This window comes from Seriola dumerili, unplaced genomic scaffold (assembly GCF_002260705.1).
Source record: "Seriola dumerili isolate Sdu_G_001 unplaced genomic scaffold, Sdu_1.0 BDQW01000122.1, whole genome shotgun sequence".
NCBI lineage: Eukaryota > Metazoa > Chordata > Actinopteri > Carangiformes > Carangidae > Seriola > Seriola dumerili.
The window spans coordinates 3,060,415-3,074,273 of NW_019174377.1; the positions used below are offsets into that span (position 1 = coordinate 3,060,415).

A 13,859-nucleotide genomic window follows, 5' to 3' on the forward strand; every position below is an offset into this window, starting at 1 on the left:
CTATATCTCTTTACATTTTAGCAACATGGCATCTTTAAAGAATGCCACATCATACATTAGGAGTTCCTCTTTTTTCCTGTATTGTACACACGGATGTACAGACAACACTAGGTGACTTTGATACCGAAGAAAACTTAAAAACACGATGATTATCAGTCAGCTTCTGGAGGTATAAGGAGCGTCCTTTTTCTGTGATTTCTAAGTGGCTTTTGGACGTTTATAAAAGAAATCTGATAAACAGAGTTGTGACTCAGAGAAGGTTTTCGACTTTTAAGCAAATTGCAGCAACCGGTAAGGGTTTTAAAGTACCTCGACTGCCCTCATGAGCTGTATGTCACAGCCTCGGCTGCTGTCCCCTGGGGGACATGCCTCGTTTGAAAACCTCTGCCTGCAGTATATTAATGTTAACACTTTGAGGAAGCCTTCAGCTGAGGTTAGGTAAATCACCTTTGCTAACAGGACAAAAGATGAATCATATTAGCGTGACTGCCAATGAAGGACATTTGAAAGACATAAAATGAAGTTTAGCAAGTTTTTGTGAAGTGTTTATGGTATATCATTTATTCGTTGTATCCAATATAACAGATCTAGAGAGAAGTGTCAAAATTAAGCAACATGCAAATTTGTTTCAAATTTCACATTGTATAACATTTCGTACACACAACAAGTCATTGCCACATGAAATTCAAACCTATAACATAAAAGTGCAGTAGACCTGAAGTTAACTGAATCTTATGAATCCCTAAAATGAAAGTAAGATCCATGAAATACTGACTGTCATGCATGTGAGTACTACCTGTATGCAGTGGTGTTATAGATTCGACAGGCTCCTATGCCTCCACACCTCTTCTGACCCCATTTTAGACATGTGGTGTCAATGATTGCTCCAAAGTAAATGGGTGCTGGGATCCCTGCTGTAGGATCACAAACATAGTTTCGCAATCACATTTTCCAGAGCTGAAACAACAGATTCTGCAAACACTGTTCAGTCAGAACAAACACTGAAACTTTAGCAAACACAGGCACTGTGGTAGTTCAAGTGACAGTTTGAAAGAACGATGGCAAAGGTCTTCAGGTAGATTCAAAACCAGGACAACACATTTATTCCTGACCCATTCAGATGTGCTTAATAGAGGTTGGGTTTTAAAGGAGACTTACCGAGGGTACGTGTTGCCAGAGCGTGGAAACCCAAGGCCAGAGATTTCAACTGTGGTTTTATGCACCTGCATGAGGAAAAAAACACATTAGGAACTGGTTAGAAAATATCAGCCATGTTTACATTATGGTGGCCCTTAAGGTCAAAACAATATATTTCGGAAAATATGACATTTCAGATTACAGAAAAGGTGGGATAACACTTCTTGTTTGCGATTGCACAGAACCCAAGTCCCTGGCGTTCAATGTCATTTCCTGTGATATTGCATGCATTTTATCTGAGTTTGAAACTAAGGGAATATTTTAACAAAGGATATTTATATGATGCAATTCTCAATATGCTTTCAACGTATCAATATATTGAAATGTCCCGTGGAACCCTGAAAGCACGCTTGACAGAATTAGCACTGAGGAGATAGGGGGGCTACTCTGCAACAAGTGACATTAGCAGGGCCATCTTCTCAGAGCTGTGTGGATCTGAACAGATGTTTGGACACAGAACTATGTGGTTGATTTTAAACAAGAACCATGGCCTCTGTGTTAAAGGGGAGATGATCATGTAAATGCTTTGTGAACTGAATTTACGCAGTACCTTACCATGCTGTCAGGCAACTGATGACACAGTGTCATCAGTTGCCTGACAGCGAGTAGCAGTGTAGAGTTTAGAGTGTCCCTCCAGCTGCTCAAGTCTAGCAACAAGTCACCTTAACACACCCACTGACATAAACTTTGAATTGACTTGGTTTCTGTCCAATCAAAACAAGTGTTGTCCTGCCCTTTCTGTAATCTGAAATCTTGTGCTGTTTCGTGAAATCTCGTTCCGTGAAATATGTTTTCTGAAATGTTTTCTGAAATTTTGCGTTTTGTCCCTGAGGGCCACCGTACTACAACACAAAATAAAAAACAGATTCAAGGTAACTTAACTCATGCTCAGAACCTCTTATTAAAACTGAGTCTTAAGTAGTAATCTCAAGTTCAGTCAAACCCATGTACCCACTATATGTAAAAAACATGATCCAAAATGTTTTGAGGTAGGAAATAGGTAGAACCTATGGACACACACGTTTTGTTAAAAAAAAATGTTGTGTAAATGCTGAGTGTAAACAGGATACTTTTACAGTTCTTGGGGCAATTCTCTGCCTAATTAGTCATCATTTCTAAACCATTTATAACATACAGCCTCTTTCTGATCTCAGAACCTTTCTGAGAATCAACAGAGGAATAAAGAGATAACTGTGCAGACATTAAATCAGACAGTACAATAAGAAAAGCAGAGCACATGAAGTAATTTCATTCTGTGAGACCATTGCATTCAAACAGGATCAGCTGATATGGCTTCTGGAAATGTGTGTGTGTGTGTGTGTGTGTGTGTGTGTGTGTGTGTGTGTGTGTGTGTGTGTGTGTGTGTGTGTGTGTGTACACATGTCATGTGTGACATTCTCTCAATAAAACCCTTTTATGTGGGAAAATTGGAACATAGAAAGAAAAACTAGGGCACACATGCCATCTTGTATCAATGGAAGGTCTCATCAGTAAGGTGTTATGTGGAGTGTCAGCCGGCAGAGGGTGCTGAGGTGCAGACAAATCTATATTTAGTTCATAATGCATTCACTTTCTTTAAAACATAGCCATTGTCAGATTGGTTGTAGCTGAGTCAACCTGCGGATCAACACTCAGTTGGCAGAAAAAGCTCCAGTATGATTGTTTCTACAGGGAGCCACAAAAGAGCTAAGACTGAATTGTTCAAAGCAGAACGTGTGTCGAGAAAATATGATGCATTTCAGAGCAACTGTGCTGCGTGTGTGCGCCTGAATGAGTTGTGCAAGTGGACATTTTTTACAGTGGAAGAATTCCTGTCTCTACATCTGCTTCCCTGCGCTGCTCTCTCTCTCTCTCTCTCTCTCTCTCTCCCTCTCTCTCTCTCTCTCTCTCTGTCTCATACAGTTTTCCAGGAGGACTAGTCCTTGTCAGACTACACACACACACACACACACACACACACACACACACACACATCCCAAGCCTCTAGTCCATGAAGTGAACTCTCTGCTTAATCGTCTGAAATTCATTTTCAGCTTCAGCAAGCAAGTTTAACCTTCATGTGAGATAATTCAGCTAATTAACCAGACAGAAGTGCTTCAAACTACAGTCACATGGATTACTAGACTCGTATTTACTATTACGGCTCTATTAGACAATGTTCCCTTTGAGAAAAGAATGTTATTGATGAGTAACATTATATAATTTAATTATAATCACAACACAGAGCAGCCACTCTCTGGTCGGCTAGCAAAAATGTTCCTCCATCAGTTGTTGATTATCCATGTCTCAGAGTTTTCGAAGCTTCAGCACTGACCTACATACGATATATCACACATGCAAATAGTTACATCTCTTTCATATTAATCTGGCAGTTACTTTCACTTGGCCCTTTACCAGTGCAAGTAGAGGAGATTAACCGATTGTCCCTTGAGAAAAATGAGTGGGAAAGATGCCGCACCAACTGTCACATCCCATTTCATTAGAATAAATTAATGAAGGATGAGTTTGCTGATTCAACACCAGCCATCATTTATTTTCATTCATGATACATCGCTGATTCAGTTTTGGAAAATTCTGCATTCTGCAGAAGAATCTTCAGGATGTACCTTTGAAAATCTCTAAAAGTTCTGCTGCTGAACACAATGAACTCTAGCTTTTTGTTTACCTCAAACAGTTTGTGGGAACTGATCGAATCTTATTGAAGCTAATATTACCAAGGTTCCCACGAGCATATCATAGTTGCGGTCAGCTACTCTTAGGAAATCTGCCCTCACTATAATATAAACAAGGCAGCAGTAGGTGTTTTTTACTTTGCAGCTTGTAACTTAACAATCTCCCTGACCTCATTTCAGAGCAAAAGACATTGCCCTTTGAGAATCTAAGCGATTCTCAACTGATCATGACCTCCTACCCTGTACCACCATAAAGGGATTTAAACTTTAAGAATTCACATGACTGGAAACAGACTATTTTTAAACACTTTGTTTAACCAAGCCACTGTTTATACATGTGACACAGAGACACAAAGACACTACCATTGCCAAAAACAGTAATGGCCCCAATCATTGTCTCTGGATGCTTTGATCTCTAAAGAAGCAAGTAAAAACATAAACTTCCCATAATTCCTGGAAGTAAGCAGATCAGGCAGGCATAAGGTATGTGAACAATCTATTGCCTTTCCAAGTAACTGAAATGAAATAACATAATTATATGAAAAATGTCTGACTCTTAGCATATCACTGAGGAACTCTACCTCAACAAACATTGCATTCACTGCTAGAAATTTGGCTCATGTTTTGTTGGATGTCTGTGAGCAATATTTGTTGGCTATGAAAAAAAAAAAAAAACCTTCTCACACAGCTCCAAATTAAAGTTGCATCAGTAAATCAAGTGTGCAATGATTATATCCCAAGGTGAACAAGGTGTATGCAATGGTTAAATCGTGTTATATTATTTTTCTTAAATCTGACCTGATAAGAAGCATGTAGCCTGGTGTCCCCCCGAGGGAGATGATAAAGGAAGTGATGACAGAGAGAGCCAGGAAGTACGGGAACATCCTGTCACAGTCGTCCTTGTGAGGGCACTGACCTGTACTGGCCGTAAAGTTACCAGCCACACCGACACAGCTACAGTTAGAGAAGACCTGGAGAGACATGCATAGCCGCACACAAGTGACCATGTATAGCAGGACAAAGACACGCATTCACACACATGCAAACACAGCAACACATACTTACATACATATATACAAGTGGAAATGGGTGTGGTGCAGGAGTGTTCAGGGGCAACAGGTTGCCACTAAAATCACTGTTGCAGTATAATCAATTAATAATCAATAATCAATTACAAAACATAAAAGCCAACCATGTGCAGTAGAGCTGAATTGCTGTCCACATCTCAGATTTTCATCAGCAATTAATTTTGTGATAATGAAGTGAAACAAAATAGACTAGGGCTCCCATGACACTCACATAATCTACCAAGTATTGCAAATGTATATAAATGTTTTCCCTTATTAAAAGCATTCATTGATCATGTTACAGAGATGTCAAACCATTTTGTTTTGACTGCGAATGTGTTGAGGATAAATGAGGATAAATGGATGCACAAGCATGAACAGGCAGTGTACTTCTCAGTAATACATTTTTTTTATTATTATTGGGCCATGTAATAAAGTTAAAACAGAATTTTATGACATCAACGTGTTCAACCAAACAAAGCTGTGTTAAAGGCATATAACAGCAGAAGCTGGGATATATACAGTAGGCTTTGTGACTTTTAAAGTTCAGCTGCAGCCTACACACTACTAAGGTAATTACCACCATAAATTTATTTTCAGTGTGCAATATTTTATTTTTATTTGAGCACCTTGACAACTTACTGTGTTTTTCCCTGAGCCAGCAGAGCTGGTGCAGCCAGCAAGACAGGGAGAAACATACGTGATGCCATTCTCCCCACAGACTGGGTCCCACTCACTCGCTGAACAAAAACAGTCTGAGTTGCAGGTTGTGAACACTGGATGTTTATCATAAGATATCGTATCCATGCTGGAAGGAAGAGAGCAAGAGCAAAGTGCAAATGAGAGGCAAATATTTACTAAGCCATGACATATCTGTTAGTGTAGTTGTAATACATTTAAAAAACAAAGGCCAGGCCAAAGCAACATTAGCAACAGAGGCTGTCACACATTTTAATACATTTGGTGGAAAAAATTGCCTCTTTTTTTTCCATGGCTAACTTTAACGGAAAATTATGTATTGTTTTAATGGTAATGTTCATTTCGCTCATTAATGTCACACCTTCAAAAAAACACTTAAGTGAATCATGTAGGCAAACTTACTCGCACATGTTATTATTTAGCATCTACTTTAAGGTGGTTGGTGCCACGGTGGCGGTGAGCTGGAGTGAGGAAATGATGGGATTCATGAATCAGTGAGCAGATAGCTGCTCACTGATTTATGAAAGTAAACAGAGAGTTAATGAGCAATAGGAAATTGAATATTCTATTTACCGCAAGCACTGTTGGCTCTTAATTGTGCGTGCCAGCTTCGGCACACTCACTGTAGGTTAATTAGCATGTGGCACCCATCTGGCTGCTTTTCATCTGTTTTGTCAGCAGTATCACTACAGTTGCGTCTTGCTGCTGAACCTCAGTTTTAAGACTCAGCAGTGCATTGGGCACACAGCAACTGATTCTTTTTCGTTGGTCTTTAAGCTTGTGATCACCTACTGGCTCCCTACTATGTCAAACAGCAGTCTGCAAGCTCTGTTGGCATTTCTAATGCTGTTGTTTGATGTGCGGGTGCCCATGGAAACCTTCGCTCATTTGGTGCCTTGATCTAGATACGAGTCAACATTTTCACTGTTGAATTAACTTTGTTTTTGGTTAAATAAGTAAATTCAGGTATTAGTTGCACACCTAACATGGACCACTGCGCTGTCACTGCTGCACATCAAAGCCACTTAGTTCTGTACTTGCTTTATGATATGAAACTCACGCGCAAAGTGCACTTACAGAAAACTAAGTAATAATCTGTGAGGTAAATCACTGATTGCACTATGTTCACTAAATTGGAAAAAACAAATACCTGCACAATAGTCAGCAATCATCAACCCCAACACACATTATTTGTGACTGACCTGTCGTACGAAAGTGTCACCCCGGCTACCTTGGCATTCTCGCAGCTCATTGCGAAGAAGAACAATGATAGAATGTAACCGATCAGAGACGTGCCAAAGGCAAACCTGGCCGCTCCCATAATGTTCAGCTTCAGCCTCTTCATCAGTAGACCTCCAGAAAACATCCCCAGTGCCACAGCGGGGATATTGATCACACCTAAGATTAAGAGAAACAGTGGAACACAGGATCAATATCAACTGAAATTAGATGTTGATTTAAAGGCTAAATCTGGATTTGAAAAAACGATGACAAAATGATGAGATATGATGAGACAATATGATTTCATATTGTATCAAAGCTTGGCCATCATCTGTCTAACATTTGCTGTTATTGCATTGAGGTAAACTACTGAGACTCATTAATTAATTTATTTATTTGGACCCCCATTAGCCACTCCCAAGGTAGCAATTACTATTCCTGGAGTTGCTCTGATGAAAAATAAGGCTGGGGCAATTCCAAGGGTCCTTGATCAAAAAAGAGCCCTGTTTTTTATTTTATTTTTTTAAATCTCTTCTCATATACCTTCATCTGCCATCAATGTGAAGGCATGATCTTTTATCTATACCCATGTAATTAGCCCTGGTCACTAATATTGCATTCTCTTTCATATGCAGCCAGTCCGATCAGCGCAGGCATCTCCCTTGATGAGACTACATGAACCTAGATACTTTCATCTTATGTTATCAACTTCGTTAGATATTTTATTTCATATGCAAAGCACTCGTCGTATTCACAAAGCGCCCGTCTCTGCAGCCGTAGTGGTTAACGGGTTGAATTAGAACACAGCCAACCCGGTCCTCCTGTCCTTAACAATATCCTCTCTCCGAAGGTCTGTTTGTGCTTCATTCAGAAAATGTAAAATTACCATAAATTAAAGGGGAAAAAAATTCTGTGAATGTGGAATTGAAACTGTGCATCTTTATCTTTTAGTCTATGTTGTGTACATACTTAACACTAGAATTGATTTGAGCAAATTAGGCCCATTTAAGAGCTTGTCCTGCCATGCAATGCAAACCAAGCAGAAAAGGAATTCCCTTGCTCCATTATGTGCTGATTTTCCAGGTTGTATACAATTAAGTCATGTGACGCATGCAGTATTTATGGAGAGTGTACCACACCCATCAGAAAGTTGGCCTTTGAGGCAGACTGCCTGAAGTGCTGCTCGATGTACTTGGGTTTGTAGGTGACCATGCCGATGAGAGAGTTCAGCTGGATGATTGTCACGCACAGGTAGATCAAGTAAACTGGGTGTCCCAGCAGAGTCCGCAGGGTTGGAATGAAATCTGCAGAGGGATAGAAATGTAAGCTGAATGTTAAATATCTCGTTGTTATTGTGACGGCTGACACATCTCTAATTACTGCTGTGAATGGAAATTTGCCTTTCTGTCTAGATGTTGCATTATAAGGAGTACTGCCTTGTGAAAAAAATGAAAGCTGCTATGAATAGAAATTGATGTGATTATAGCACTATTATGAATTATTGTGATGACGTGCATTTTTTGTAGAAAAATGAGACAATCTGGGTAATAAATGGTGCAGTTTATGTGCTGTTTTCAACCATTTTGTTCTATAGCCCATTCAGTTCTACATACAGGGGCTTTAAACTTATAAAACCTTAAAATCATCTATATTTATGAACAACAAAGGGGACATGAATCTGGAAAATGCATTTTTAAATGACTGCAAACCTCTAAATCCATCCTCACCTTTGGCCATCTCTGTAAAACTAGTATGTTTGTCTGCTGGATACTTGTGATTCAGAAGGGGAGAGTCTTTAATGAAACTCGTCTGCTCTGGTGTGCACTTCTCTGGGCCCCGGGGTCCAGATATGGGCAGAGAGCGGGGCAGAAACCAGAAAGGAATGGCAGAGAGCAAGGTGATGACCCCGGCTATGAGGTAGCCCAGCCACCAGGCCCCCACCCAGCGGGCATCTGCTGGGGTGATGGTGATGGTTTCTGTGTTGGCAATACAGAGCATGAGAGGTAATCAATGCTCATATCATGCTCAGGGTGCTTACTTCAAATAGGATGAACATATTAGTGACTTATGGTTTAATGGGACAGTTTTAAAGTGAGATATGCAGCAGAGTTAATTTTCGTTAACGAAAACTGTGATGAAACAGAGGTTGAGGTTGACTAAATATGACTAAAACTAACATGGACTCTCATCCCAGGACAAAGACACTACATGTATAAATAGCTGGCAAAATTAACACCAATATGCAGTGTTTGAACAGTTCAACAGGCTGTCTCAAGCTTGTTGAGCCCTCTCTATACGTGACTGGATAACTAAAGAAAAGGATGCACAGATGAAGCACTGAGTACATATTTGCCTTTAAGGCACAACAGCAGAAATAAGCAGAACAGTCTACACACTCTATAGTTGGTCTTTTCATTGCTACAGTTTCTGAAATGAAATAGTTTGATTCTGATGTCAAAAGGATTTGTAGTAGGTACTCAGCTTCTTTCACCTAAGACATCCTTTATGCTAGGAGTAGCCACTTTTAATCAAGCTTCCTCCTTTTCTTTCCTCCTTCCCTCTGCTGCACTGTTTGATTGTGGCCCTCCCTCACCTTGTCTCATTCATTAGCTAATTGACGCTAATCCCGCACACCTGTTCTGAGTCTCTGAATTGTGCACACACAGGACTCTGGTGCTCTTGTTGTTGTATCTGATAACATCATGCCTCAGTTTTATGAATGAAAAGACCTTTTTCAGGGCAGAACATTTTGACCTGTAACGGCATCAAAAGCACAGGTGTGACTAATGACATTAACAATGGCTCTGTTCTGTTCGACTGTCGTAAGCCATTACAGTGTGACAGTGAGCCAGCATGAACAATACCGGGACCCTGAAACCATATTCCGCCGTCATCAGTTGTACTATTTACACCTGCGCTTTTCTTCCTGTAACATGTGAAAAAGTCGTCCATGGGAAAGGTCTTCTCTACATTTTTGGTCTCGATAGAATGTAGTGTTTGCTGTAATTGTATCGAATCCTGATTCCTCGTGGCCCACTTTTAGGTCACTGGAGAGTTTTAGAATTGTCAATAGGTCACCAATAATCCAACTGCTTTACTGCTACATTCACATGAGCTCTTTGTGAGTCTAGGATGAAGAGCTAATGACAACAAGTCTGCAAATTTACAAAATGGTCTGACCTTAGAATTAGAAATGTACTCTTGTTTAAACTCACCCATTTTTACAAATCCAATGTCCACATAGATTTTGGCACAAAGGGAGCCTAATAGGTAGCCAAACACAGGGCCAACCACCGAAATGGTCTGCACACAGCCTAGGACATGATAAACACACCAGAAGAGACACACAACACATAAACCGGTAAGGACTTTAGCTATGCGTATTAAGCCCTGAGACACTAGATAATACAAAGCACTACACGACATTTTACACACCGACATTTTACATAAATATTGGTTTACACATACATGTACATTTAAATCAGACAAAGCATTTACTGCATTAGTCCTTATTGAAGTTTACTTTTGCTTTAGTCCATGAGTAGCAGCCAAAACCTTCCTTTGACCATTTGCGTCCTGGCGTAATGAGGATGAACAGACGGCACTCTTTGCGCTTCTTGAACCAATGAAATGGTTGTGTTTAGGGAGGGTGCGTTGGTGATGACTGGGAGATGATGCTTCAGCAGCATCATATGTACATCATATGTAGAGCTTTGTCGTATTTTATCAAGTCTTGTGACCTTCATTTTATCTCTGTTGGCTGTGCTGCCTGCTCGCCCCGGCGCTCAGTTCTACATGATGATCAATAGCCCCAACACGTGCCCGGCCAAAACTGTAGGTTTAAATAACTACAGATGGCAACATACAAAGGCTTGATCCCTGTGTTTGTGCATCTGATGCACAGGCTTCCCATGTTAACATGGAAGCTGACCAATTACGAGATGGCTACTAGTTCATATACAGTATTTGTTGCTATGACTCTAATTGTTAACACATCACGCGCAATTTCTACAGAACATTTTCAGCAGTCAGACCAGTACAGTCAGAACACAAAACTGCACTGGTCATCTTGCTCATCATTTTACACATGACTTAACAGAATACACTATGTACATTCACTTACACTGTATTTCAACCATGTCATACTATTCATTTTATACACTCCAGGGTAAATACAGTTGTGTGGAAATTTTACAAGTGTTCAACTGACATCTATACAGGAGCTGTTTGTACTGCCTTTCTGTGGTGTATCTATAAACTGGGCTGTGCACAATGCCTTGAGGGTGTTACTGTACTGTACAATTTTACTGTTTCTATTGGTCATATGCAGTACTTATCCACAAAAATGTACCCCGCATGTCAGGTCAATTACATGCATATTGGTATAAACAGATTGGATACGATTGAGAAGAACAGCACTGATGCACTGGTGCAGGAGTCTATTTGTATATTTTAGAATGTGCATGGAAAAAAATCTAATGTTTTTACCTTTATCAAACAGTCAGTAAATGTATCTCTACCAATGGGTGGTGCTTTTCTTACCCACATATAGGGCAGCGTTCTCCTCAGTAGCAAAATCATCTATGTAAGAGATCCCAAGAGGCTGAACTGGCGTCTCTCCAATCCCCCGCAGGACATTTCCCAGGAGCACATAGATCCACATCGACAGGTTAGAGTCGCCTTCACAACCTGGAGGAAAAGACAAGTGTAGTCGGACATCTCTGCTTGTCTGAACTAGTGTGTATGTGTGTAAACAATCACCTGTGGCTGGCACTTCAGGCAGTTTACCGTCTTGGGTCAGGTCAGCTGGTGAGCCCACTGGACATGGAGAGGGGTTAAGTGTTGAGTTCACTACCCACCGCACTGATGTTTCAAATTCATAGCTGGACACAAAACACAAATGGAACTGTTAAAAATCATGTGACAGAGATAAAATAATTATTCTATTTGGTTATAAGATACAATCTGTCAATTTTACTGGAAATTGATTTCATAAGTAACATGGAACAACAGGGAATTCCTGCTGGGAAAAGTGAAACACCCACAAGCATCTACAGTCAAGACTCACAGGAACAGCACTATGTTTGCTCTTTATAATAGTTACAGTGCTACACTAGGTACAGTAATATATGATGGAGAAATGATGGTGGCATTTGTGTATGTTAACTCAGACTATGCACATAAAAAATCAAATGTAAAATAGCACAAGCTATGAGAGGTTTTCCTATGGTATTGATACAGACTTCCTGGAACAAAAGTGTGTATTTGATATTCATGCTGTGTCATGGACTCTTTATCTAGTTGGTATGGTGGCCCTGAGGGTTAAAACACAACATTTCAGATTACAGAAAGAGTAGGACAACACTTTTTGTTTGTGACTGGACAAAATCCAAGTCAATTCAAAGACTGAATCAGCTGGAGGGACACTCTAAACACTACTCTGCTGTGATTGTTTGTATTTGTTAAGCAACTGATGACACTCTGGGCATGTGTTAAAGTTAACTAAAATGGTCAGCTACAGAGAAGTCCCTTAGACGGCTAATTGGCCAATCGTTTAGGCCTTCTGCTTCAATGAAAAAGCTACGCCTTGACAAGTCAATTTCATGCTACCGCTTCTTCTCGGCAGTGTGTTGTTTGTTGTCATTGGAAATGACATTGAACTGTCGCCAGGGACTTGGGTTCTATCCAATCACAAACAAGAAGTGTTGTCCCACCTTTTACATAATCTAAAATGTTGTTGTGTTTTGTGCAATGTTGTTATGTTTTGACCCTCAGGGCCACCATAAATTGATTAGTGATACAGGATATGATTAATCTTCTTGTGGATATGAATTGGTACATTATTGTTTGGCACAGCTTGTAAAGGAATGAGATGCACATGGAAACAACAGCTTCACTACCCAATTTCTGTTTGGCCCAAAACACATTTTCTAATTAAATTTTTACTGGGCTGTTTAATCTTTGCTTCAGTCAACAGGCATGTAAAAATAAAAACATTATTATTGCATTTTGCATGATGTAGCTCCTGTGCAGCTGTTATTGATGTGTTGGAAACTCATGCATTACATGTACTAGTATCCATAGTCCATAGTTGAAAACAAACAAGAACTCCTTTTACTCACCGTCCAATGATGAAGTGAGGCAAAGCAATGATGAAGGTGCCAATGGACATCAGTACACAACCCACTGCGATGATCTTTGGCCGATGGAGCTTGGCACCAAAGTAACTTACGAAAGCTATCACCAACAGGTTACCTGCAAGGATGGAGGGCAGAGCCAGAAATACCAGGGGACTTAGAGTGTTACTGTACATGCTGGCAGGCTGAAGAAAGAACAGGAGTTGAAGCAAACATTTAGTCTGAGAAGCGGCAGATCACTGCTTTATTACATTTGTTATAAACATTATACGCATATTTTTGTGACCCTGTGGGTAATTCAGATGTGGGTCTGTACAGTATGCTGGCCAAGTATTTGCAACCAATTGCTTTTTATGATAATGTCATTAGATTACAATTGGATTTCACTGTTAAGTGGAATGATTGAGCTCTTACTTCAAAATTTGATCCAACAAAATGAAAAATTCATGTGTAAATTTTTATACAAAATGCAATGTAACAGTCTAAAAATCAATCATCCAAACATTATTTCCCATATGTGCATTAGCCGGTATAATATCTATTCTGTAGATACATTTCATTATAAAAATAGTATACATTTGAAGATTCTCAATCATCCAGATCATTGTTATCCAAGAAGAGCTGAATCAAGGGTAACTGTATTCCGCTTTGTTTAGGACCACCGTGCATCTTCCCTTATCTGCCCTAATCTGCCGGTAGGTTGCTGATGTTTCGGCCCTTGCTTAGGGACGTCACAGTCTTCCTTTCCTGGCTGGTTTAAAAGAGGAGAAAAGGAGGCCATCTGTCACTGACACTTGGCCTCAGGTGACACCAACCAGTCTAATAACAGTTGTTACAATGGCTGTGGCTCAGGTACAGCGGGTCGT

General features: G+C 40.0%; 1 protein-coding gene across 1 annotated transcript in view; it reads right to left on the reverse strand.

Moving 5' to 3' along the window:
- The window catches only part of LOC111224059 (solute carrier organic anion transporter family member 1C1-like), a 32,294-nt gene that overhangs the window by 531 nt on the left and 17,904 nt on the right, over positions 1–13,859 (reverse strand). Inside the window, exons 4-14 of the mRNA XM_022748438.1 lie at positions 12,979–13,111; positions 11,618–11,739; positions 11,399–11,545; positions 10,072–10,170; positions 8,584–8,832; positions 7,996–8,160; positions 6,838–7,033; positions 5,579–5,744; positions 4,668–4,840; positions 1,159–1,223; positions 797–914 (exon numbers count right to left, since the gene is read on the reverse strand). Of these exons, the coding sequence (XP_022604159.1) occupies positions 797–914; positions 1,159–1,223; positions 4,668–4,840; positions 5,579–5,744; positions 6,838–7,033; positions 7,996–8,160; positions 8,584–8,832; positions 10,072–10,170; positions 11,399–11,545; positions 11,618–11,739; positions 12,979–13,111 (1,633 nt within the window). The remainder of the gene's footprint in view (positions 1–796; positions 915–1,158; positions 1,224–4,667; positions 4,841–5,578; positions 5,745–6,837; positions 7,034–7,995; positions 8,161–8,583; positions 8,833–10,071; positions 10,171–11,398; positions 11,546–11,617; positions 11,740–12,978; positions 13,112–13,859) is intronic.